This window comes from Eptatretus burgeri, chromosome 18 (genome assembly GCF_056783735.1).
Source record: "Eptatretus burgeri isolate ZD-2024b chromosome 18, Ebu_testis_v1, whole genome shotgun sequence".
Taxonomy (NCBI): domain Eukaryota; kingdom Metazoa; phylum Chordata; class Myxini; order Myxiniformes; family Myxinidae; genus Eptatretus; species Eptatretus burgeri.
In genome coordinates this window covers 36804199-36831000 of record NC_140978.1, presented here as the reverse complement: position 1 = coordinate 36831000, position 26802 = coordinate 36804199, and the positions used below count along the sequence as shown (strand labels likewise).

Genomic DNA, 26802 nt, shown 5'->3' with positions numbered 1-26802 from the left:
GGAATCAAGATCCTCGGGGTGCTTCGGGCCTGCTCTGGGTCGACCTTGACGACTGCGGAAAAGCTCTTGTCGCTGGCTCGGCAAAAGCTTCCTTTGTCGGTATTTACTGAGTTTCGTTGCTTTGTTGAGACTCAATGGGCAACGAGAGATGATGAGAGCTCCACAGAAGCGGTGTCTCTCCAAATTGGTGACCCGACAGCTTCTGCCGGATTAACCGGAACTCAAGATGCTTCATGCTTTGGCCATAAATCGAGCAGTCCAAGCTCAAAAAGTGATTCTAGTGAAGGTGAGAGTTTGGTAGACAATGGTGCCTCTCTTGATTTCTGTCATGATACTAAAGCATACGTACATGGATTTCTGAACCTCTTCATAACTATGGCAGGACAAAGTTTGCTTGGTCACCCGAAGTTATGACTATGCATGGTGTTGTCAATTTCGGAACTCCAGCCGATATGATCTGGACTTTCATGTCATTTTGTGTGACCGTAATGTAAAGTATTGTTACAAATTTTGGAATTCGATTGCACACAACATACAGGTTCCTTTAGTCAGCTATGTCGATAAATGCTTGTTCCATAGATTGCTCACCTTTCATTGTTTAAATGTTCAGAAATCGATTAGATGCGCTGCGAATTGATTTAATAGTTAGGGAACGAACAATGGAGACATCCCTTCCCCTCTTCTGCGAAGAGGAAGAACCACCCTGCCGTCTCGTGACTCATGATGTCAACAACTCCCTCCCACCCGTGGCTGAGCGGGGAATGGAGCACGAGGGGCATGAGTATGAGTCACGCCGGGAGCGGGGGAAGGGCAGGAGAAGGATAAGAGGAGATCTTTTCTTTTCTTCGTGGGCAGAGTTGGAGAAGGGAGTTGAGGGGGGTCGTTCAGCAGACCTTCGGGTCCTGTTTGGCTTGGGTAAGGGTTGAGGCCTTCAGAAGCTTTTTGCTTCGGCTGGCTCAGTGAGCTTTGGCTGATACCTGGCTCGGGAGGAGGCTTTTTGGAGGCTTTTTGCTTTGATGGTTCCGTGAGCTTCAGCTTCTGCTTGGCTCGGGAGAGCTTTTTGCTTCAAGCTGCCCTGTTTGGAAGAAAATTAAGCCGGTCGCTCGGTTCGAGCTGCGAGTGGTGGCTTCTTGTTCTTGGTTCGTGGAGCTCTTTGTTCTCCATTTTGGTTCCCGGCTTGGTGTGACTCATCGACCTCTTTGTGGAGGTGGTTCCTCGGGGAAGCGACACATCGACGTGAAGGATCGGCGCCTCTTCTCACCAGCACGTATTGAGAAGCGCGGGAGGATTCGCGGGAGCTCGGGAAGGATCGCAGCTCACGGCGATTGCATCCAGCTCGCTCTCGCTGGAGCTCGGGTCCGAACAACTTGAAGACCACATGAGGTGGAGAGGTTCGAGATAGGCTCTGGATTTCAGCTCACCTGTCCTCCGAGCTGGAGCTCGTTATTAAAGGCCTCTGCCACCATTTCTTGGGTGTGTGTGTGTGTGTGTGCTCACGTGTGTCCGTGGGCCCGTCTAATAAGTAGGAACTGCTGTTCAGTGCAAGTGACTACATAATAAGTAGATGGTTGTCGTTCTTTTGTCGTGCCTTTGTTGCTTGTATAATTGCATACGTGTTTTGCCTTGTTTAATTGCATATGTGCTTTATTATAATAAATGTCCTTGTGTGAATGTAAACCTGTTCGTTGCGTCCATTCCCTCATTGAACTGCCCCTTCTTGCACTCTGAATATAGTTGGTTTTTAGATATCCGGTAAAGTGATCGGGTCCAACGGGACTGCGCGATAATACCCCACTCGGTTATCCCAAAAGGAAGCGAGCTGCTTATGCGGCTCGTTTCCAAGCGGTCCCGTTGAGGTACAATCTCTCGGTAACCTACCCGCGCGAATAATTAGGTAAATCGAAGATTTGGCGATCTAACCCTGTAGCGCGCGGGTAGAGTGCGGACAAGGTTGTGGTATGGTTACAAACACACCCGTGGCTGGTTTCCGGCGTTGATCCGGAAGGCCGCGATTGGCTTGTCCGTTTGGTGGGCGAAGCGACCACTATTGGTTAGACGCGGTTGTTCGCAAGCCGGCGGGCGGAAACCACAACACTGGTGTCAGGAGTGGGATTCAATTCCATCCCGCCTCCGACTAAATTAACGGGAATCGGACCAAGGGTTTGTGGAGCGACCCTCGGTTCCCATTAAATTGTGGGCTTTAAAATTTATTCCGATAAGCAAGATGGCGGTTCAGGGCGAACGGATGCAGGGTGGATCAGAAATGTGTTTGAATGTCGGATCCATGGCCCGGGACGGTTCTTTTTATGACCCCACCACTAATTTTAATCAGTGGGGCCACTCACTCATACTGAGCACAAACTTTGCTGGCAAATGGAGTCGCAAAATAGTGGCGTGATCGCACCTCAGCACAACACAGAGCGGGCTGCTATTAGCACAGCGAACAGCACGACACGAGGCGGGTGCTCCCAGCCACCGTTTCAAACCACGTGGTCATGGCAGGCGAGGCAGGCGGACATTGGCGGGCTTCGGACACAATTGGAGGAAGAATGGAAAACCGAGCTGGAAGAGGAAAAACGGAAACACAATTTGGAATTAGAAAAACTGAAGCAAGAGGTAGGAAGAGGCAATCAGGACAGAGAAAGCCTAGAAGAGATGATAAAAATGAAAGAGAAACGCCTGGAGGAACTAAAGGAATACGGTAAGAAAATGAACGAATTGTGGAAGGGAGAATGGAAAAGAAGTGATGAGGCCAGAAAGGAAAAATGGGAAAAAATTTCTGAGTTGCAGGAACACCAAAGCAGAGAGAGAGAATTACAAAACGAACTGAGGATGTTAAGAGAGGAAAGAATGAGAACAGTGAATGAAACGCTAAGGAACCACACTGTGCAGATCGAACAGTTAGAAGCCAAAGCAAGGTTGGAGTGTGAGGAGGTGAGAGAGGAATTAGAAAGAAAAGCTTCTGAGTTACAGAAACACCAAAGCAGAGAGAGAGAATTACAAAACGAACTGAGGATGTTAAGAGAGGAAAGAAGGAGAATGGAGAATGAAACGTTAAGGAACCACACTGTGCAGATCGAACAGCTGGAAGCCAAGGCCAGATTAAAGAATGAGATGCAAGAAAGAGTAGTGAAAGAAGAAGGAATGAAACAGGAAAGGGAGATTAACCAATTGAAGGAAACAACGAGATTGCAGAATGAGGAACAAGAGAGACAGTGGAATAAAAAGCAAAAAGAGTATGAATTTGAAACTGAACAACAAAAGGAAAAAAACAAGGTTGGAGTACGAGGAGATAGTGGCAGAACAAGGAATGAAACAGGAAAGGGAGATTAACCAATTGAGGGAAACTATGAGATTAGAGAAGGAAGAATGTGAGAGACAGTGGGATAGAAAACAAAAAGAACATAAATTTGAGGTTGACCAATTGAAAGAAAGCAAGGTTGGAGTATGAGGAGATAGTGAAAGAACAAGGAATAAAACAGGAAAGGGAGCTAAACCAATTGAAAGAAACGATGAGATTGGAGAATGAAGAACGTGAGAGACGGTGGGGTAGAAAACAAAAACAATACGAGTTTGAAATTAACCAACTCAAGGAAACAGCAAAATTTGAGTCCACGGAGATGGAAAAGCTCCGGAAAGAAAATGAACAACGAAAGAGGCTCAGAGAGGAAGAACGACTCAAATGGGAAGGAAAACGGAACGAGAAAGAAAAGGAAATAAAGGAGGTCGCGGTGACAACGACGGAGATGCAGGAAATAGTAATAACAGAGACACGGGAGATAGAGGAGAGAGGGGGTGAAGTGGATGACACAAAGGACGAACACACACACATGGAGGTAGTGAGGGACAATGGGGTTGAGCTTGAGGAATGTGTTGGGACCCGATGCAAGCAGCAGGATAGCCTCCTTCAGGAACAAAGGGAGGAAATGTGCCCACTTGAAGCGGATCGCGACGAGGTGAGTCCGGTAGAGGGGGCGAGTGCTGTGAATGGGTGCACGCGGAGCTTGGGGGGTATGGAGACCCTGTGAGTGCTTGAGGTAGCGCAAATCCCCAGTGTGGTCGTCCCGGTGTGTGTGGTTACGAGTGTGGCGAAATGCGTGCTGCAAAGCACGCATTGCGTGAGTGAAAAGGTGTTTAAGGGAGAAGCGCCGTGTGTGAAAGAGACCGTGTGTGTGAGAGCGCTGTATGTGAGGGAGATGGCGGTTGGCATTCGCGAACATGCAACCGCATGTCCGAGTGTCATGGTGGTGTGTAAGCGTCGTGGCACATGGAAGTTTGTGTGTGAGAGTGCGACGACGATGGAGCTCCTTCGGTCATCCCAGCTCCGAGGAACATTAAAGGCTTATGAGCCCAGTTCTTTCTTACTTTCTGGGGTTTTTGCATGGAAGTCTGTGGCGCCTTGTCTACCAAGTAGAACTGCTTCAGTGCATGTACATAATAAATAGATATCGGCTGTACGTTTTTACTCGTGTTTTTTTTTCCCATTCCCCATTCATTGCATTGCTTGTGTTTGAAAATAAATGTCCCCATTTTTGAATGTCACCTGCTCGTTACGTCCCTTCCTCCATTGACTGCCATAATTGCATTCGGAATAATTAGCTGGCTGATTATAAGCCGATAAAACATACATCTGGTCCGACGGGGCTTGGCGATATAAAACTGCTCGGCAATCGCAAACGGAACGAGCTGCATAAGCGGCTCGTTTTCGTGCAGGCTCCGTTGAGGTATAAACTCCTGACATTTCTGTCTGCGAGAATAATTAGGTACATCGACAATTCGGCGGTCGACCCTGTAGCGCGTGGACAGAAGAGTTGGCTGGTTTATGGTGTGGTGAAAACACCCGTCGCTGGGTTTCGGCATTGATCCGAAAGCTGCGACTAGATTGCTCGTTCGGTGGGCGCGCGGCCGCAATTGAGCTAAAGGCGGTCGTCCGCACGCCGGCCGGGCGAAAATCCACAACAATATTGTTACGAATTTGGAATTCAATTGCACACAACATACAGGTTCCCTTAGTCAGCTATGTCGATAAGTGTATGTTCCCTAGATAGCTCACCTTCCATTGTTTAAATGTTTTTAAATCGATAAGATGTGCTGCGTATCGATTTAATAGTTAGGGAGCGAACAATGGAGACGTCCCTCCCCCTCTTCTGCGAAGAGGAAGAAGAACGCTGCCATCCCGTGACGTCAACAACTCCCTCCCACCCATGATTGAGCGGGGGGGGTGGATCACGAGGGCATGAGTCACGCCGGGTGCGGGGGAGGGGGTGGGAAGGATAAAGGGGAGATGCTTTCTTTGTTCGGGTGGGAGTCCCGTGGTAGGGCTTACTTCATGGGCTGAGTTCGTGAAAGTCCCATGGGAGTCCCGTGGTAGGGCTGAGTTTGTGGGAGTCCCGTGGCAGAGTTCGTGAAGAGTCCCGTTCTGAGTCCCGTGGGAGGAGTAAGCCTTTTGCTTCGGAGAGAGCAGTCATTCAGCAGGCCATCGGGTCCTGCTTGGCTCGCTTGGCTTGAGGCCTTCGGAAGCTTTTTGCTTCGGCTGGCTCAATGAGCTTCGGCTGCTGCTTTGTTTTGGAAGGAACTTGAGCCAATTGTTCGGCTCGAGCTGCGAGTGGATGCTTCTTCCTCTTCTTCCTCTTCTTGGGTCGTGGAGCTTTTCGTTCTCCATTTTGTTTCCCGGCTTGGTGCGACGCATCGGCCTCTTCTTGGAGTTGGATCCTCGGGGAAGCGACGCATCGACAGGAAGGATCGGCGCCTCGTCTCACCGGCACGTGTTTAGAAGCGCGGTAGCTCGGGAAGGATCACGGCGATTCGATCCAGCTCGCTCTCGCTGGGGTCCGGACAAGTTGAAGACCACACGAGGTGGAAAGGTTCGAGTAAAGCTCTGAGTTTCAGCTCACCTGTCCTCAGAGCTGGAGCTCGTGATTAAAGGCCTCAGCCACGATTTCTTGTGTGTGTGTGTGTGTGTGTGTGTGTGTGCGTGTGTGTGCGCGCGTGTGTGCGTGCGTGCGCGCGTGCGCGCGCGCGCGTATGTGTATCCGTGGGCCCGTCTTATAAGTAGTAACTGCTGTTAAGTGTAAATGACTGTACATAATAAGTAGATGGTTGTAGTTCTTTTGTCGTGCTTTTGTTGCTTGTATAATTGCATACGTGTTTTGCCTTATTTAATTGCATACGTGTTTCATTATAATAAATGTCCTTGTGTGAATGTAAACCTGCTCGTTGCGTCCATTCCCTCATTGACTGAACATTTTGTGTGTTGCGAGTTAGAAAGCCGTTGGTTTGCCGTAATAGGGGGACATTTGGACCGACTGTTCTCGGCGATTACACCGCTCAGAATCGCGCAAGGACAAGCTCGCCTCGGCGGTTTGTTCCGTACGAGTTCCGTCGAGGGTGGAATACCCCGGTCGTTGGATCACGTGGGTATTTAAGTAAATTGAAGATTGGCAATTGACCCTACCTCACGTGATCTGTCGATTGGCGTATTTCTGTTGTTGTACAAGGACCTGTCGCTCGGGGTTATCCGGGTGGCGATCTATATTCCGGGCGATCGGTCGGGCCGACTTGACTTGCCGCTCCGTTCAGAGCGGTCGGTTGGCGGCCAACCTCCCCCCCTGCCCCCCCCCCGGCCAGTAACAATATATACGAGGTGTGTTCAAAAAGTATCCAACCTTAATTTTTCATGCGTAAACAAATGAAGCTGGTGAGGCGTGGTTTGGTGCACGTATATAGGCGATCCTAATCCGTATTCGTGAATATTTTCCCGCCTGCAGAAGCTGTTCGACACCGACAGACCGCCGATGAGTGAGGAAGTGTAAGTGAGCGCCGACGATTTTCGTTTTCGACAAAATGACGGAAAAACTTGAACAACACTCCTGCATCAATTTTGTGTGAAGCTTGGCGATTCCCAAGTGGAAACGATCCGCAAGACTCAAAAGACCTTCGGGAACGAAGCAATGGGCACTACACAGATAAAAGAGTGGTACATCCGCTTCAAAGATGGTCGAACATCAGTGGAAAGTGAAGCACGTTCTGGTAGGCCCTCAACATCCCGAAATGAGATCGTCATTGACCAAGTGAGGACCCTGCTAATGCAGGATCGTCTAATCACGATCAGAGCACTTGCAGACGAGGCGGGCGTCAGCATTGGATCCATTCATTCCATTGTGACTGAGGATTTGGGCTTAAGGAGAATCTCAGCGAAGTTCGTGCCAAAGCTGCTCACGTCGAGCAGAAGGAACTCCGTTTGGAGATCACACAGGACATGCTGGAGAATGTGAACAGCGATCCCAACTTCTTCAACACAGTGATCACTGGCGATGAGACCACAGTGATCCGTCATTTTGTCAAAAACGAAAATCCGACGGCACTCACTTCGACTTCCTCACTCATCGGCGGTTTTTCGGCGACTGACAGCTTCTGCAGGCGGGAAAATTTTCACGCATAAGGATTAGGATCGCCTACATACGTGCACCAAACCACGCCTCCCTAGCTTCATTTGTTTACGCACGAAAAATTAAGGTTGGATACTTTTTGAACACACCTCGTGTATATTGTTGTGGTTGACGAAATTCGCAAACCACCATTCAGGTCCCGTAGGTGAGATATCTCTGTAAGTATATGTGTAGTTAGGCCCAAACCCGTTGTTTAGAGGGAATAAATGTCATTCATTCGGGCTGCGACCCTTTTAGATAGCCGTTTTTCTTTTACTATCTTTATTTTGGACCAGCCGCCATTACTACCACCACAACCACCACCAACCACGTCTCAACAGCCATCACACAACAACCACCAACCGCAACGCCGCTTCACAACAACAGCCACGATCCTTGCCGTCACATCTCGCTCTCGCAACCATCGCATCACCGCCATTCCCGCGCCGCTTGTGGGCACCGATCCTGGACTCGTACAGGGCGCGCACCGAGCAGCGGGTGCAAAAACACCAGCCTTTCCGAGAAATCGGATCAAGAACGATTCACGCCCACTTCTGTTCCGTCCTATCAGCGAGCGTGGGGCGATTTGGCCCCGCCTCCAGGTGCGTCGGAGTATAATCGCTATATGCAGATTCGCGGATCAAGAATCATTCACGCCCACTTTTCCTCTGTCCAATGGGGAGCGTGGCTCCGCCCCCGAGCGATTCCTGATCCAAAAATCTGCATATGATTTCTCCTGTCGGACTATAAAGCACCGAGCGCGGAGCGAATCGAGCAGTTGAGTTGGAAAGAGTTGAGAGTTTCTGAGAAGAGGAAAGCAGTTGGAGGCAGTTGAAAAAGAGTTTCTGAAGCGCAGTTGGACGGAGTTGAGAAGAGTGGAGAGTGGGAGAGTTGGAGAGTTGTGGCGGCGGCGAAGGCAGTCGAGAGGGCGCTCGTGTCAGAGTCGGGGAGCTGCGGAGAGGGGAGGCCGGTAACGCGACCGAGGTCGCGGTGGAGTCGCTCGTCGCGGGACCCAAGCCAGCGAGATATCCTCATTCCCCCGAGCATCAACAACCCCCTCCTGTTTCCCCCGCGCTGAGATAGTGTGAGAAGGGGGCCCCGTTCCCACCCCATTCCAGGCAGTGCCAGCGAGGCCCGCGGAGTCGGGGCGCCGCCGCCATCTTGCGGCTCATCACCAGACAGGTAGGCTCGACGCGGTCTCGGCCCCAGGCCCGTCTGCCCCCCTCATCGTTGAGGGTGGCCCCTTCCTTTTTCTTTTGCTTTGAGTATATGTGTTGTCAGCGCCGTCTGTGAAGTAAAACTGTATAAGTGTTGCCGTGTGCTCGGTAGTCGGTAGTAGATCTGCCTTGTTGCATTTGCTTTTTGTGCAGAATTGTTGTGTTTCTTCTACTTTTACATTTGCTTTTGGTGCATAATTGTATATGTGTGCTTTCCGTTTGCCGCGGAATAAATGTGCTTTATGTTGAACTGTTTTTCCCGTTTCGCTTCGTCTTTTCTTTTATTGAATCTCCATCTTACTTCACGTAAAGGGTTGGTCGTGGGCTAAATACGCCCAATAATTAATCGAACCGTCGAGGTTGACGATAACACCGCTCGGTTATCCCGATAGTACGGAACGGGTCGCTTAAAGTGGCCCGTGTCCGAAGTCGACCTGCGGCGAGGTGCGATCGCCCGGTCTACCCTCCGTGTGGGTACTTAGGTAGGTCGAATTTGGCAAGCAACCCTATCCCACGCGGGGGGCCGATTGGCACGATCGTGGTGAGGCCGAAAGGCCCACCCGTGACTAGTTCCCGGCGTTAGTCCGAGAGGGTCACGACGGGATTGTCCGTCCGGTGGGCGACGTGCCGCGATTCGAGTTACGTGGCCGCTCGCACGCCGGCGGGCGCGAATCCGCGACACTGGTGTCAGGAGTGGGATACAAACCCATCCCCCTCCTCGCGGCACTGGTATCGGACACTCCTGTCTCTAGCTAAATTCACGGGAATCGGTACAGGGGTGAGAGGAGCGACCCCCGATTCCCTCCAAATTACGAGCGATTTAAATTAACCCTTTACGAGAAATAAGATGGCGTCTCAAGGCGAGCGGGAGCCGGGGGTATTAGAAATGGATTTAGAATGTGTAGAATCCATGGTCCAGGATGAAAACCCCGTGCAGGAAATGTTGGTTGTGCAGGAACACGAACTCCCCCAACTGAACCCAGAGCCCGAAATAGGTGCGGCGGCGGCCGCGGTGTATGACACCTCCCCTCCCCCTCTCCACCAAAACCCCCCGATCCTTGCCGAATCGGCTCAGCTGAGTGCACCCGACATGGCCCAGCTATACGCCATACTGGCAGGAATCAGTGGGGACATGCACGAAATGAAAACAAAAATGGATACAAACACAAACGAAATAAAAGGCATGAACGAAAAAATGGATGCAAACACAAATGAAATGAAAAACGAAATAAAAGGCATGAACAAGCAAATGAACGGAATGAAAACTAATATGGAAACAAATGCGCAAGGAATGAAGGAAGAAATGAAAGGGCTGCGGGGTGAGACGCAGAGCATGGGCCGAAGCCTGCAGGCGGGCATGAAGGCAGTAACCGGGGAGCTTAAAATGGAGACTCCACGTGTGGGAGCGAACGAGCTGGGAGGGAGTGCAACGGCTGTCGGGCCCGCGGTGGAGGCGGGTAAGGAAAAAATAATTCGGGGGACGTGTTGGGCGAGGGTCGTGACGGAAAAAGTGACGGTAACCGAGAGGGAAAAACTAATTGGGGTGACGGAGACGTGCACGAGGGAGATAACAAGGGAAGAGACGGAAATAATAGTTGAGACAAGGGAGGTAAAGGGTGAAGAGGTGACTGAGTTGGCAGAGACACGGGAGATGTCGAGGGGAGGAGTGCTGTGGACAGGTGCACGGAGAGCTTGGGGGGTATAGAGGCCCCGGAGACCCTTGTGGGGACACGAATCCCCAGTGTGGTCGTCCCTGTGTGTGTGGTGCAAGGTGTGAGTGCGTCCCCGTGTGTGGATGAAACCGCCAGGATGGATGAGACACCGCGGGCGAGTGCCCCCACGTGTGTGAGTGAGACACCGCGGGCGAGTTCCCCCGCGTGTGTGAATGAGACACCGCGGGCGAGTGCCCCCGCGTGTGTGAGTGAGGCACGGTGTGCGAGTGAGACACCGTGGGCGAGTGCCCCCGCGTGTGTGAGTGGTGTAGTGGCAAGTGTGCCAAAGGGCGTGCTTCCCAGCATGCCGTGTGTGGATGAGGCACCGTGTGTGAGTGTCGCCGTGTGTGTGAGTGAAACGGCCAATATGAGTGAGGCACCGCGGGCGAGTGCCCCCGCCTGTGTGAGTGGTATGGTTTGTGTGAGGGAAATGGCACGAGTGAGTGAAAGGCCGTGAGTGAGTGGAGCCACGTGTGCGAGGGAGGTGGCATGCGTGAGTGAAATGGCCAGTATGAATGGAGCACCACGTGTGAGTGGTATGGGTAGTGTGAAGGAAATGGCATGCGTGAGTGAGCGGCCGAGTGTGAGAGAGACAGCGTGTGCAAGGTCGCTGTGTGTGAGGGAGATGTCGGTCGGCATGTGTGAACATGCAGCCGCGTCTCCCGGTGTGAGTTTAATGGTGAGGTGTGTTCGCGTCGTAACACGCGGGAGTGCGTGTGTTGAATGGCGACGACGACGGCGACAGAAGAAAGAAAGCCGAGTAGCGGCTGTAGCTGTTTCGGGGACCGTGCCGGGTTCACCCTGCAGCGAGCGCGAGGTCCGTGCTGTGCAACGCACGAGGCCCCCACGTGCTCGCTTGCGAGAGTGAAGTCCCGGTCCGGAAACGAGCGCGGTGAATGTTGCCGATCCCGCGACGGACAAAGTTTAGGCAGGATTACGGATTTGGACCGGACGGGTTCTCCACGCGATCGTGTGTGTTAAGCTCCAACGGGCAAAGCACATCTGTTCGCGTGGGGAACCCCTCGAGACGTGGGGCTTGTGTTTTTTTATGCGCACGGTGACGTCATGGCTGCACGTGGGGTTGGAATCCGGCAGGAGGGGTATCCCTGCCGGATGGTACCGTCCAAGGAGGGACGAGGTACACGTGCAGCTGCATGACGTCACGGGCAGGTGCAAAGTGCGCGAGCTGTGAGTTGCCGCGCTGGTGCTGCGCATGTGAAAAAAAAAAAAGCAAGCCTCACTTTCGGGTGCACAGGATTTCCTGGGCAAGGGGTGGAAGACCCCCTTACCAGGGCACAGGATGGAAACTCGTTAGGGGGAAGGGTTAGCTTAGTTAGACCGACTTCATGGGGCAGGGGTAAGTCCTCATGGAGTCCGTGGAATGGATTAGTTAGAGGAATTGTAGCGAGATTTAGGTTGGGAAATTGATTAATGGGATTATTTGGAGACAGTGACAGACTTGTGGATGTGTAGCGGGGACGTAGCTTAGCTACGTAGTGTTAAATGGAACGTGCTATAGTTTAAGGGACGACGTGGGAGCACGAGTTAGTTAGGGGATGTAGTTAGAAGGATGGCAGAGTTCAGCGGTGAGTGTGTTAAAGAGTTGTTGGTGAGTGAAGTGGAAGCATGTGCTTGGTGAGTGAGTGAGGCCAGCGGGTCTGTGTGTATGGAGCGAATGGGGACTGCATGGTGCGATGAGTGATTGGGGGGAGGAGTGACTCCCGCCCAAGGGACCCCGGGGTCAGTGTAGAGTGAGTTAGCTGGGTTAGTCAAATTAACAAAAATGGAGGTTGTTTTGTTGTTGGTGGGAGTGTAGGCTCGAAACCCGTTTGGAGGGGTGCAGGAGCCCTGTTGACGGGCTGGGAGCGTGGCTGCGAAAGGTGAGTATCGCTGAGTGGGTACCCCGGGCACCAGGCTAGTCGGCCGTGGTAGGCCAAGGGCCCATGGGGGGCCGGGATAGCGTAGTGGGCACGGGTGCGCCTGCTTGGTGCGGGGGCCCGGGCGCCATTAGCCGCGTGGGCAGTGTTGTGGGCACGGGTGACCCTCGGAAAGGGGCCTAGGAAGCCAGCCTGCCACGTGTGCGTTTCAGGGGAGGTGCCATGGGGGGCACTCCCCGTGTTTAGGGAGCCGGTAGGCTCGGAGGCAGTGTAGTGCCCAGGGGTGCCATAGCTGGAGATTCGGCAGAGGGTCGTGCCTGCCAAGGGGAGCCACGCGTCCCAGCCATGAGACCGTGTGAGGGCACGGAGAGAAAATTTGGGGGCGAGGCCCGAAATTGGAAGGACACCAACACAGGCGACGGGAATCTGGGTTGTTAGAACCAATAGTTTAATCGAGAGGCGCTTGTTGAAAGCCCTGGGGTAGTTTAACAGTTAATGGATAGGGTAGATTAGGAAGTGTACCCCTCCGCACAATCCATCCCCTCGCTCTCGTTGTGGGCCGCTGGACCCACTTTAGTTATAGATCGCTGAAGTCTGGGGAGGCCATCCTGAGGCTTGAATTGGGCCTCGACACAGGACGCTAGCTCTCCCTTGTTCCCCTCCGGGAAGGGAACGTAGGGGTTGAGAGTAGGCTAGGTGACAGGATAGGTTAGCTGAACAAGGACAGTACAGGGGGTTAGGGGACGATTTATAGTGGGGAAGTAAAAATAAAAAAAAATAAGTTGGGGCTAAATTGGGGTTTGACAAATTAAGGGAGTGGGTATAGACAGTGACAGGCAAAGGCGATAGGTGGGAGGGAGACCGTAGGGTAGGTCCGAGCCCGCCTTCCGAGTGGCGAGCACCACCGCACTCCCTCCACCAACCTCCACTGAACGGCAAAGGCTGGCCAGCTTCATCTGCTGGCTGCGTTGCTGCAAGGCAAAGGCCGGTCCGCTTTATCGGCAGCTGTTGTTTTGCTGCAAGGCCTGTGCCGGCTGGATCGTCTGCAGCTGCTGTGCTGCAAGGCCTGTGCCGGTCTAATTGTCTGCAGCTGCTGTGCTGCAAGGCCTGTGCCGGTCGGATTGTCTGCAGCTGCTGTGCTTCAAGGCCTGTGCCGGCCAGTTCATCTGCCGGCTGTGTTTGCCTGCAGCGGCCTTGTTCTGCAGGCTGTGTTTGCCTGATCACCTTTGCCATGCCATGCCCACTGCCCCTGTTCACCAGCCCCGTTCAATTTTTGCTTTGACCCCCCCCCCTGTTCATTGCCATGTGCGCCAGGATCAGCAAGCAACAGTTTGCAAGCTGCAAGAACTGCCCTGTTGGCAGCTACAACACGGGCCTGCAGTGGCGGCCCGTGCACCGTGTTTGCGTCCATCCATTCATCCATTCATCCATCCATTCGTTGTGTTCATTGCGTGTGCCACTTGAGCTGGCACGGAGACTGCGTTTGTGCAGCCCATGCACCGTTGTGGTTCACTGCGTTCAGTTAAAAAGGGAAGGCCTTGGACTGCGAGTGAGCAGCCGGCCACGCTCCCTGTCACCTGCATTGTTTGAGCCAGAGACTGCATGCGAGCAGCCTGGCTCCCTGCTAATTGCTTTCTTTTTGCAGAGTTCAGTGATCCTGGGCCATGGTTTAGTGTAAAATTTGTAAGTTAAGGTTAAGATGTACTGTACATATGAGTGCGCCCCCGGCATGTCTGTCTTAGCGCCGGCAATTTTATTTAAGTCGTCCGTGTGAGTGAGTTTGTTTAGGTAGTTACTCATCCCTCAGGTTATTTATTTTGGGGACACGAATACCATGAATGTCGCACTCAGGGATCCGTAGGTAAAATGTACGAGGGGAAAACTACACATGATGGCACACGAAAATTTGACGACTCGGGACGAGTCTGTAAAAAGGGGAGGGGGTAGTGTTGTGGTTGACGAAATTCGCAAACCACCATTCAGGTCCCGTAGGTGAGATATCTCTGTAAGTATATGTGTAGTTAGGCCCAAACCCGTTGTTTAGAGGGAATAAATGTCATTCATTCAGGCTGCGACCCTTTTGGATAGCCATTTTTCTTTTACTATCTTTATTTTGGACCAGCCGCCATTACTACCACCACAACCACCACCAACCACGTCTCAACAGCCATCACACAACAACCACCAACCGCAACGCCGCTTCACAACAACAGCCACAACCCTTGCCGTCACATCTCGCTCTCGCAACCATCGCATCACCGCCATTCCCGCGCCGCTTGTGGGCACCGATCCTGGACTCGTACAGGGCGCGCACCGAGCAGCGGGTGCAAAAACACCAGCCTTTCCGAGAAATCGGATCAAGAACGATTCACGCCCACTTCTGTTCCGTCCTATCAGCGAGCGTGGGGCGATTTGGCCCCGCCTCCAGGTGCGTCGGAGTATAATCGCTATATGCAGATTCGCGGATCAAGAATCATTCACGCCCACTTTTCCTCTGTCCAATGGGGAGCGTGGCTCCGCCCCCGAGCGATTCCTGATCCAAAAATCTGCATATGATTTCTCCTGTCGGACTATAAAGCACCGAGCGCGGAGCGAATCGAGCAGTTGAGTTGGAAAGAGTTGAGAGTTTCTGAGAAGAGGAAAGCAGTTGGAGGCAGTTGAAAAAGAGTTTCTGAAGCGCAGTTGGACGGAGTTGAGAAGAGTGGAGAGTGGGAGAGTTGGAGAGTTGTGGCGGCGGCGAAGGCAGTCGAGAGGGCGCTCGTGTCAGAGTCGGGGAGCTGCGGAGAGGGGAGGCCGGTAACGCGACCGAGGTCGCGGTGGAGTCGCTCGTCGCGGGACCCAAGCCAGCGAGATATCCTCATTCCCCCGAGCATCAACAACCCCCTCCTGTTTCCCCCCGCGCTGAGATAGTGTGAGAAGGGGGCCCCGTTCCCACCCCATTCCAGGCAGTGCCAGCGAGGCCCGCGGAGTCGGGGCGCCGCCGCCATCTTGCGGCTCATCACCAGACGGGTAGGCTCGACGCGGTCTCGGCCCCAGGCCCGTCTGCCCCCCTCATCGTTGAGGGTGGCCCCTTCCTTTTTCTTTTGCTTTGAGTATATGTGTTGTCAGCGCCGTCTGTGAAGTAAAACTGTATAAGTGTTGCCGTGTGCTCGGTAGTCGGTAGTAGATCTGCCTTGTTGCATTTGCTTTTTGTGCAGAATTGTTGTGTTTCTTCTACTTTTACATTTGCTTTTGGTGCATAATTGTATATGTGTGCTTTCCGTTTGCCGCGGAATAAATGTGCTTTATGTTGAACTGTTTTTCCCGTTTCGCTTCGTCTTTTCTTTTATTGAATCTCCATCTTACTTCACGTAAAGGGTTGGTCGTGGGCTAAATACGCCCAATAATTAATCGAACCGTCGAGGTTGACGATAACACCGCTCGGTTATCCCGATAGTATGGAACGGGTCGCTTAAAGTGGCCCGTGTCCGAAGTCGACCTGCGGCGAGGTGCGATCGCCTGGTCTACCCTCCGTGTGGGTACTTAGGTGGGTCGAATTTGGCGAGCAACCCTATCCCACGTGGGGGGCCGATTGGCACGATCGTGGTGAGGCCGAAAGGCCCACCCGTGACTAGTTCCCGGCGTTAGTCCGAGAGGGTAACGACGGGATTGTCCGTCCGGTGGGCGACGTGCCGCGATTCGAGTTACGTGGCCGCTCGCACGCCGGCGGGCGCGAATCCACGACAATATATATATATATATATATATATATATATATATATATATATATATATATATATATATATATATATATATATATATATAGTATTTAAATGAAAATACAAGAAATAAATATTATTTATATAATACATTATAAATAAGCATGAATATAATTTATTGGTGGTTGCGAAGAAACACAGTGCAGCAAGTTAAAAATCGGTTGTTAATAACAGTTTGAGGCTATGGTTGGATGGACGTGCTGTGTGATGGACATGCCAACAGGGTAAAGTGTTTATCACTTTATTTATTATCATATAAAGTGGTGTATGATTAAAGTTATTCACATGTGGTAATACTTTGAATAAAAGTAATAATTAAATAAGTTTGAGTGAGATGTTGCATTGATGTTGACAAGGTTTATTTCAAGGAAATTTTAGAACTGCACAAATCTTTGAGGCAGGTGCCATGGCCTGCAGTGTTTGAGATTCACTGAGTCTGAGAATCATTTGTAATGGCTATTTTTTAAACATTTTATGGATTTTAAGTTCCTTTGTATCCTTTGACAACTTTTCCTCTACCCTCAAACCCATGCAGGCACAGCCAAGTGATTTCATAAGTGCATTCATCAATTCTGGCCTTTTCACTGTACTGTGGGATCCTTGCCAAATGTGGGGTGGTAGTGCTGTGGGAGCCTTGCAAAATGTGGGTTGGTGGTGCTGTAGTGGCCTTGCCAAATGTGGGGTGGTAGTGTTGTGGGAGCCTTGCCAAATATGGGTTGGTCATGCTGTGGTGGCCTTGCCAAATGTGGGGTTGTAGTGCTGTGGGAGCCTTGCCAATTGTGCGGTGGTGGTGCTGTGGGAGCCTTGCCAAATGTGAGGTGGTAGTGTTGTGGGAGCCTTGCCAAATGTGGGGTGGTAGTGCTGTGGTGGCCTTGCCAAATGTGGGGTGGTAGTGCTGTTGTGGCCTTGCCAAATGTGGAGTGGTAATGTTGTGGTGGCCTTGCAAAATGTGGGCTGGTAGTGCTGTGGTGGCCTTGCCAAATCTGGGGTGGTAGTGCTGTGTGAGAGCCTTGCCAAATGTGAGGTGGTAGTGTTGTGGGAGCCTTGCCAAACATTGGGTGGTCGTGCTGTGTGAGCCTTGAAAAATGTGGGGTGGTAGTGCTGTGGGAAGCCTTGCGAAATGAGGTGGTAGTGCAGTGTGAGCAATGCAAAATGTGGAGGTGGTAGTGCTGTGTGAGCCATACTAAATGTGGGGTGGTAGTGCTGTGTAAGCCACGCAAAATGTGGGGTGGTAGTGCTGTGTGAGCAATGCAAAATGTGGGGAGGTTGTGCTGTGTGAGCAATGCAAAATGTGGGGAGGTTTTGCTGTGTGAGCCATGCAAAATGTGGGGAGGTTGTGCTGTGTGAGCAATGCAAAATGTGGGGAGGTTTTGCTGTGTGAGCCAGGCAAAATCTGGGTTGGTGGTGCTGTGGGAGCCTTGCCAAATGTGAGGTGGTAGTGTTGTGGGAGCCTTGCCAAACATTGGGTGGTCATGCTGTGGGAGCCTTGAAAAATGTGGGGTGGTAGTGCCTTGGGAAGCCTTGCGAAATGTGAGGTGGTAGTGCTGTGTGGGCCATGGAAAATGTGGGGAAGTTGTGCTGTTTGAGCCATGCAAAATATGGGGAGGTTGGGCTGTGTGAGCCATGCAAAATGTGGGGTGGTAGTGCTGTGTGAGCCATGCAAAATGTGGGGTGGTAGTGCTGTGTGAGCAATGCAAAATGTGGGGAGGTTGTGCTGTTGGAGCCATGCAAAATGTGGGGAGGTTCTGTTGTGGGAGCCATGCAAAATGTGTGGAGGTTGTGCTGTGTGAGCCATGCCAAATGTGAGGTGGTAGTGCTGTGTGAGCAATGCTAAATGCGGGGTGGTAGTGCTGTGTGAGCCATGCAAAATGTGGGGTGGTAGTGCTGTGTGAGCCATGCAAAATGTGGGCTGGTAGTGCTGTGTGAGCCATGCAAAATGTGGGGTGGTAGTGCTGTGTGAGCCATGCAAAATGTGGGGTGGTAGTGCTGTGTGAGCAATGCAAAATGGGGGGAGGTTGTGCTGTGTGAGCCATGCAAAATGTGGGGAGGTTGTGTTGTGGGAGCCATGCAAAATGTGGGGAGGTTGTGCTGTGTAAGCCATGCCAAATGTGAGGTGGTAGTGCTGTGTGAGCAATGCAAAATGTGGCGTGGTAGTGCTGTGTGAGCCATGCAAAATGTGGGGTGGTAGTGCTGTGTGAGCCATGCAAAATGTGGGGTGGTAGTGCTGTGTGAGCAATGCAAAATGTTGGGAGGTTGTGCTGTGTGAGCCATGCAAAATGTGGGGAGGTTGTGCTGTGTGAGCCATGCAAAATGTGGGGTGGTAGTGCTGTGTGAGCCATGCAAAATGTGGGGTGGTAGTGCTGTGTGTGCCATGCAAAATGTGGGGTGGTAGTGCTGTGTGAGCCATGCAAAATGTGGGGAGGTTGTGCTGTGTGAGCCATGCAAAATTTGGGGTGCTAGTGCTGTGTGAGCCCTCCAAAATGTGGGGTGGTAGTGCTGTGTGAGCAATGCAAAATGTGTGGAGGTTGTGCTGTGTGAGCCATGCAAAATGTGGGGAGGTGGTGCTGTGTGAGCCTTGTCAAATGTGAGGTGGTAGTGCTGTGTGAGCCTTGCAAAATGTGAGGAGGTTGTGCTGTGTGAGCCATGCAAAATGTGGGGAGGTTGTGCTGTGTGAGCCATGCAAAATGTGGGGTGTTTGTGCTGTGTGAGCCATGCAAAATGTGGGGTGTTTGTGCTGTGTGAGCCATGCAAAATGTGGGGTGGTAGTGCTGTATGAGCCATGCAAAATGTGGGGTGGTAGTGCTGTGTGAGCCATGCAAAATGTGGGGTGGTAGTGCTGTGTGAGCAATGCAAAATGTGTGGAGGTTGTGCTGTGTGAGCCATGCAAAATGTGGGGAGGTTGTGCTGTGTGAGCCTTGCCAAATGTGAGGTGGTAGTGCTGTGTGAGCCTTGCAAAATGTGAGGAGGTTGTGCTGTGTGAGCCATGCAAAATGTGGGGAGGTTGTGCTGTGGGAGCCATGCAAAATGTGGGGAGGTTGTGCTGTGCGAGCCTTGCATAATGTGAGGTAGTAGTGCTGTGTGAGCCATGCAAAATGTGAGGAGGTTGTGCTGTGTGAGCCATGCAAAATGTGGGGAGGTTGTGCTGTGTGAGCCATGCAAAATGTGGGGAGGTTGTGCTGTGTGAGCCTTGCCAAATGTGAGGTGGTAGTGCTGTGTGAGCCATGCAAAATGTGAGGAGGTTGTGCTGTGTGAGCCATGCAAAATGTGGGGAGGTTGTGCTGTGGGAGCCATGCAAAATGTGGGGAGGTTGTGCTGTGGGAGCCTTGCATAATGTGAGGTAGTAGTGCTGTGTGAGCCATGCAAAATGTGGGGAGGTTGTGCTGTGGGAGCCATGCAAAATGTGAGGTAGTAGTGCTGTGTGAGCCTTGCAAAATGTGGGGAGGTTGTGCTGTGGGATCCTTGCAAAATGTGGGGAGGTTGTGCTGTGTGAGCCTTGCAAAATGTGGGGAGGTTGTGCTGTGTGAGCCTTGCAAAATGTGGGGAGGTTGTGCTGTGGGAGCCTTGCATAATGCATATATTTTTTTATTCAACAAAAGGAGAGGGTTGAGTGTGATTGCCTGTATGTCTGATGCCATGTAGCGGTGCCCCGAACCTTGCTCAGTCAGGACGGTTGAGGGTCAAAGGCACCAACAACTATATCATAGTAATTTCCTCGGAGGAGTCTCAGGTCTGGGATTCTGTAGACTTCCGTGCCTCAAGTGTTAAATCCTCTCAGCCAAAAGTCCTCATGTCGATTTGTCCGTAACATTGTTCATTCCGTCGATGTGTTTCCTCACCTGTTAATTTCAGTATTTTGATGGACTTTCATGCAGATGATGTGCACTCTGGAACAACAGGAAGTTTTGTCATTGAAGATCATTCCTCCTTGGAGGCTTGGAGCTGTGCAGACGATGATGAACAGTACGTTGCTGAAATCAAGAAGGTCGCCAACTCTATCCATACACAGTCCGGTAAGGGGGAGCTTGTAAATGATAATTAAATCAGAATGATCCTTACTTGGTGTGTTGAAACAAATCTTCATTGTCGAATGTCTTGCTTAAAATTTTTGAATTTAAAATGAATGCAACATGTGGAGGGATGTTTTAAATTAAAATTTATTTATTCAGGTGAATGCAACATGTGAGGGATGGTATCCCTCCTTTCTGTGGGTGTGGTTATGCCACTGAAGTAGTGCTACCTGTAGATTAGCACTGGCATTTAGAACTTAGCCACAATACCAGCACACAATGACGTACTCTTTAGAATTGTCCCATGGCTTTTATTGTGTACATCTTGCTCTGTACATCTATTTCACGCTTCCTTCGAGCACCGAAGTGAGTGCACCAAATACCCGGAGGGGTAACGTGGCAGAAATGCTTTACAGACAATATTATGTCCCTTCTGTTGTTTAACAGGTGAAACCAACGTACTACGCAAAACAGAAGGATATTTAATAAGTAATTTATTAATCTCTACTGTCTACATTTCAAACACCAATCTATATATTAATACTGAAAGACCAATTTTGTGCTCCTCCTAGCGGTCGCGTCACGTTTTTCTCGGTACTGTGACCTAGACTGAAAGAAACTTCGTACCTGTAAGAGTGCATCACACATAGTGGCAATAGTCAACCTTCAACTCTGAAGCAGAATAAATAAATATAAATATATCAATATTATCACACGGAAACGGTGTAGTTCCTGAAATCGTCCATCGGAGGGCACATTTTTCAACTTTTAACAGTAAAGTGTAAGGAGAATAAATATAAATATATCAATATCATCACACGGAAACGGTGTAGTTCCTGGAATCGTCCACCGGAGGGCACATTTTTCAACTTTGAACAGTAAAGTGTTATTACAATCTATATTATAATACTGAAGGACCAATTTTGTGCTCCTCCTCGCGGTCGCGTCACGTTTTTCTCAGTACTGTGACCTGGACTTAAAGAAACTTCATACCTGTAAGAGAGCATCGCACATAGTGGCAAGAGTCAACCTTCAACTCTGGAGCATCTATATATTGATACTGAAGGACCAATTTTGTGCTCCTCCTAACGGTCGCATCACGTTTTTCTCGGTACTGTGACCTGAGAAGTTTTGACACGGTGTACGTCAAAGTCGACACGTGCACAAATCAGGGAACTTCTTCACAAGGAATAGTGTACACCAAAAATGTCGTGTACAAGGACGTTTTGTAGGCCTCATTAGGTAAGGCCATGGAGTACATCGACTGGGATCCGGCTCTTACAAGAGCCGCCACTGGTTGTCATATTGGGCTCATGGAACGGAATCCGTCTGTGACGGGGCTTCAGCGAGTACCATTTAATAGCATCCCATAACAATGATTTTAAAAGGAGCACTTCTTCTTCTCCTCTTCCCTTTAAAAGGGGTGAGGTCCGATGGCACCAACCTTCTGCCCTGCTTTGGCCACGAGACTTCTCCACCTCCCTCTGTCCTCAGCCAACTCTCTCTACTCTCCAACTACCCCTACCTTATGGATATCCCTCCTCATGCAATCCTCCCATCTCACCCACAGTCTACGTCTTTTCCTCCTACCTTTCTCCCTCGACCTATCGACTCTCTTTGCCATTCTCTCTTCTCCCATCCAGATCAAGTGTCCAGCTCATCTCAGCCAGAATTTCAGCAATCTCCCCATCAAGCTCATCTGCACACCATTCTCCTCCCTAAGTTCATCCATCCTTCTTCTACCCACCCTCTTCACTCCCGCAATCCTCCTGATCAAGTTGTTCTCGCAAACCTGCAGCCTCTGTTGTTGTCTCTGTCAGTGGATCAACCAAAACTCTTCTCTTTGTTCCCTTGTACATCCCTTCCACAAACCTGACTTGTGCTTCCGGCACTCCTATCCGTCTCAGTGTCATCATCACCATCTCTCGGGACAGTGTCATAGGCCTTATCCTGGCCCACAAACCCCAATGCCATCTCACCTTGCACCTTCAACCTCTTTGCCAGCTATCTCAGCACGAACATCCCATCCATTGTCCCCCTACCCATTCTAAACCCCTGCTGCTCTTTTCAGATTTCCAATTTCCACACTCTTCCTTATCGTCCCGTCAAGAATCCTCTCCAGCATCTTCATAACACGACTTATGAGTGTAATGCCTCTGTACTTTCCCAGATCTTGAACATCGCCCTTCCCTTTCCATATTGACACAATTCACCCTGTCCTCCACTCATATATATATATATATATATATATATATATATATATATATATATATATATATATGTGCTGTATATATGAAGACCACAAGGGGAAAACCAGAGATGTCAGGATAAGTCAATTTTGAAGAAACTGAAAAACAAAGTTTCAAGACTTTGGTGGACTGTTTAATAACTGTCATATGGATTTCTTTTCCAGTAAAAGGAAGAGTGATCATTGGCCGATCAAATTAAGCATGAAGCATTTGCCAAGCTTCTGTGTTATTTAATTTAAGAGCAAAGAACGAATCAATGTTGCAAACTGACATCACTGGTTATTCCCTTGTTTAATAATTGCCATGCAATTTTAACCCAGGATGTGTAGCAAATTCATGTTTTTGGTTATTAGCATACATTACATGACTTTGGTGATCACAGATTATTTTTTCAACATTAAACGGTCATTGTTTTTCTGTTTGATTGGTGTTCAACGCCAGACTCAAGGGTATTTCGCTTATATGACGACGGATTCTACATTTCTTACTCTGTACTACTTAATATGATGGAAAACCGAGAGGAAACCAAGGATAAACCACCCCCGCGATAGCCGAAGTCACCTCGTGTGACTCCCTCATATACCTAAGCAGGTTGATTGGGCGGTAGGTACATCAAATGAGGATGGGTACTCAGACGCGCTAACCATTAAGCCACGGCGTGGGTCCCATAAAAATCACAATAAAGGTTTGACCAGGCTTGAACCACGATATGCACCAACTATGGAGCCCATGATATAACCAAATAGGCCATTGTAGTGCTCAGTTTATGCTGTGAAAGTTTTACAACCTTTCATTTTTTAGTTTCTCAACTCTGAATATTATGGTGGAAGAGTTAACATGAATGAAAGGGAGATAACCAGGAGTAAAGTACTGACAACTCTGGGTTTCTACTTGTTCAGCTTTGACAACACTTGTTTTTTCATTGCACGGCTAAACTTTATACCATATAAATTATGTGACACCCCTGGTTATTTGTTAAAGTAATATTGTGAGAGGAAACCTTATGTTGCCAACAATTGGCAGGTGCAATAACCCTGAAATTTATAAAAAGTGACATCTCTGGTTTTCCCCTTGTGGTCTTCATATATATATATATATATATATATATATATATATATATATATATATATATATATATATATATATATATATATATATATATATATATATATATATATATATATATATATATATATACATATATATCTTCTTCTTTCGGCTGCTCCCGTTCGGGGTCGCCACAGCAGATCATCGATATGATCTGCATAGTGATTTGGCACATGTTTTACGCCGGATGCCCTTCCTGACGCAACCCTGGTCACCTCTTACGACACAGGGATATGGTACACCTATTTTAACCAGGGTATACACCGGCCCAGTACACTGGTACTCATTTCGCCGACCTCGGAAGGATAACAGGCTGAGCCAACCTCCTGGTGTATTAATTCAGTGGCCCAACGGGGGCTTGAACTCGGGACCTTTTGGATCCCAAGCCGCTGCCCTAACCACTGCGCCAACACCAGGATATATATATATATATATATATATATATATATATATATATATATATATATATATATATATATATATATATATATATATATATATATATATATATATATATATATATATATATATATATATATATATATATATATACATACACACACACACTTCAAAGAACACAAATGTAACAAAGAAAATGAATATTCTCAATGGGATCCTTTCAATTATAGCATAATAGATGGGTTTATGCCTGGTGTTGGCTTAATGGTTAGGGTGGCAGGCTTGGAATCCTCGGGTCTCGAGTTCAAATCCCGCTTTGCCGTTGAATTAATACCAGGTGGGGTTGACTCGGTCTGTCATCCTTCCAAGGTCGGCGAAATGAGTACCAGCTTATTGGGATGATTGAGCCATTCGAGTATCCTGCGACGGGAGTGGTGACCCGTCCAGGATTGTGCCCAATAGCCCAGGAGACTGCTTTGGCAACACTGACGCTCTGTACAGAGTATGGTCCCGATGGATGGATGGACATGGGTTCAATCAATATTGTGATATGTGGGCAGAATGCCTTTATTTATCAAACCTGGTACAACATTTTAATGCTCCCTTGAGAGGTCCATTCATCGTTTTAGAGAAAAACCATTTCCACACTGGCCGAAGCAAAAATAGCATGCCTTTCCTGTCGTAATTCTCTGCAGACTACTGTAGTAGGACCTGTTACCAACTGCAGTGTATGAGAGTACCACTCTCATAGACTATAGTTCTCACTAGCATTTTTGTCTGGGGGTAATGGATTAAATATTTCTGAGATGGCAAAAAGGAGGGTTTTGAATGAAAGAGAATTCAAAACTTTGTAAAAGTCTACTTTTAGAATGTGATACTTCCAAGGCCATCACAGCTGCTTTACCTCGCATGCATTTTAAAGATAAGTGCAGCACAATGCAAATTATGCCAGCAAGAACATTAGTTGGTTTTTCACAACAAAGCAATTACAAAGATTGGCATTCTTGTTTATAATTGTGTCCAAAGTAATGGATACTTTCTTTGTTTTTGTTGTCTTGACTATCTATGCCATTTAATAAAACTCAATCCTTTTGTTTTTGTTGATATCAAATGTTGTGACAGGGGTGGCTGGGAAGTTTATCAACGAGAACACCTGCATCATGTGCCAAGAGGAATTCTCAACCAAAGACCTTCTGCATCTTCACTTGGAGACTCATGATCAAAAACCAGAACAGAAGAAGCACAAGTGCAACCTCTGCCCCTACAGCTCAGGGCGTAAGGATAATTTTATTGCACATTTGAGGATACACACGGGCGAGCGCCCTTACACGTGCTCTGTGTGCGAGAAGGCGTTTTCTTCATCATCGGCCTGTCAAAAACACATGCGGATCCATACGGGAGAGCGCCCATACAAGTGCACCACCTGCGGGAAAGCTTTTGCGCAGTCGACGTCGTGTCAGACCCACATGAGGATTCACACGGGTGAACGTCCACATAAGTGCGCTACGTGTGGCAAGACTTTTGCACATCAGACGGCTTATCAAAAACATGTGAGGATCCATACAGGAGAGCGTCCATACAAGTGCTCTTACTGTGAGAAAGGATTCCCTTCGTCATCCGACTGCCAAAAGCATATGCGAACGCACACGGGGGAGCGGCCGTATAAATGTGCCATCTGCGGTAAGGGTTTTGCCCAGTCGACGGGTTGTCAGACGCACATGAGGATCCACTCTACCGAGCGGTTCCCAATGGAGCGTCCGCATAAATGCACTACCTGTGGAAAGGCATTCGCTCATTCGGCAACGTGTCGGATACACATGAGGATTCATACGGGAGAGCGTCCCTACAATTGTACATTTTGTAAGAAGGCCTTCTCTTGTTCGTCGGATTGTCAAAGGCATGTGAGAACTCATACAGGAGAACGTCCATATAAATGCCCTTCTTGTGGAAAGAACTTTACTAGATCGGCACATTGTCAGAGGCATATGAGGATTCATGTCAGAGAAAATTCTTTTATTGACGTAGATGATGATTTAAACGTAACACCACAAGAAAATAACTTGACAGATGAATGAAATGCTTTGACATTATCTCGAGAGAGTTCATAGTTGACAATGGCTAAAGTTGCAGTTTGTCATTGAGAGAAATAATTGGCAAAGCTCAGGCAAAAAATACCTTGTAACTAATTAACAAGTTTTATGGCCTAACTATGTGATAATAAACCTGCCAGCTCTTCCATTAGGAACTCAAATTACGAAATTTCCAAAATAGTTTCATTCAAGTAGCATCAACGTTGTAAACTTTGGGTAGATTGCCCAGGCAAAATGCTACAGTAAGAACTATAGTACATGAGAGTTGTACTCTCATATACTACAGAAGTCTGCAGAGAATTACTACAGGAAAGGAATGTTATTTTTTCTCGGGTGAGCTTCTCAGTTTTCTTTGCGTTTTTAGTCTGTTTTGTGGCATTAAAGGTTTTACTTGGCCGGAGTGCAAATCCTGCCACCAACCTCCTAAAAAACAGTAACGCAACTGCAGGAGGACGTCTGCAGACAAAGTTGGGCACTAGAAATGAATGGCCGTTGGCTCACAAGGAGCTCCTCCGCCCTTTTACAGGTTTTGTTTTTGATCCTGCTGGGTGTCCATATCCATTAGAGGAAAAACACAGGGTAACTGTCCCAGGTTGGATTGCATTAGTGTGTGTTAGGGTGGTGCTGAGGTGTCGTCTACCTGTCGTCCACGAAACGGCAGTTTCCTTGGATTAACCTAATGCGGTCCCTTCGGGTGGTTATCTGGAATGTCCTATCCCTAAGAGAGGGTGATCACCTGTCTCTGTTGTCATCTGAGCTCAAGCGTTTGAACATCGGTATTGCAGCACTCTCTAAGATTCGGAGACCGGATCGTGGCGAGATCATGATTGGTGGTTACACCTACTATTGTCTGGTTGCTCTGATGGTTGCCATGCCCAAGGAGTTGCTGGAGCTGTGTCCATTCAGCTGACTCCAGTGATAATTGAGGTAACACCGGTCAACAAGCGTATTATGAGATG

At 49.2% G+C, this 26802-nt stretch overlaps 1 protein-coding gene across 1 annotated transcript in view; it reads left to right on the top strand.

Annotated features, from left to right (window-relative positions):
• LOC147008886 (uncharacterized) overlaps positions 1-26802 on the top strand; it is a 73499-nt gene that overhangs the window by 2299 nt on the left and 44398 nt on the right. Inside the window, exons 4-6 of the mRNA XM_085863748.1 lie at positions 1-286; positions 19864-20001; positions 24876-25823. The exon at positions 1-286 is cut by the window's left edge and continues 102 nt beyond it. Of these exons, the coding sequence (XP_085719874.1) occupies positions 1-286; positions 19864-20001; positions 24876-25823 (1372 nt within the window). The remainder of the gene's footprint in view (positions 287-19863; positions 20002-24875; positions 25824-26802) is intronic.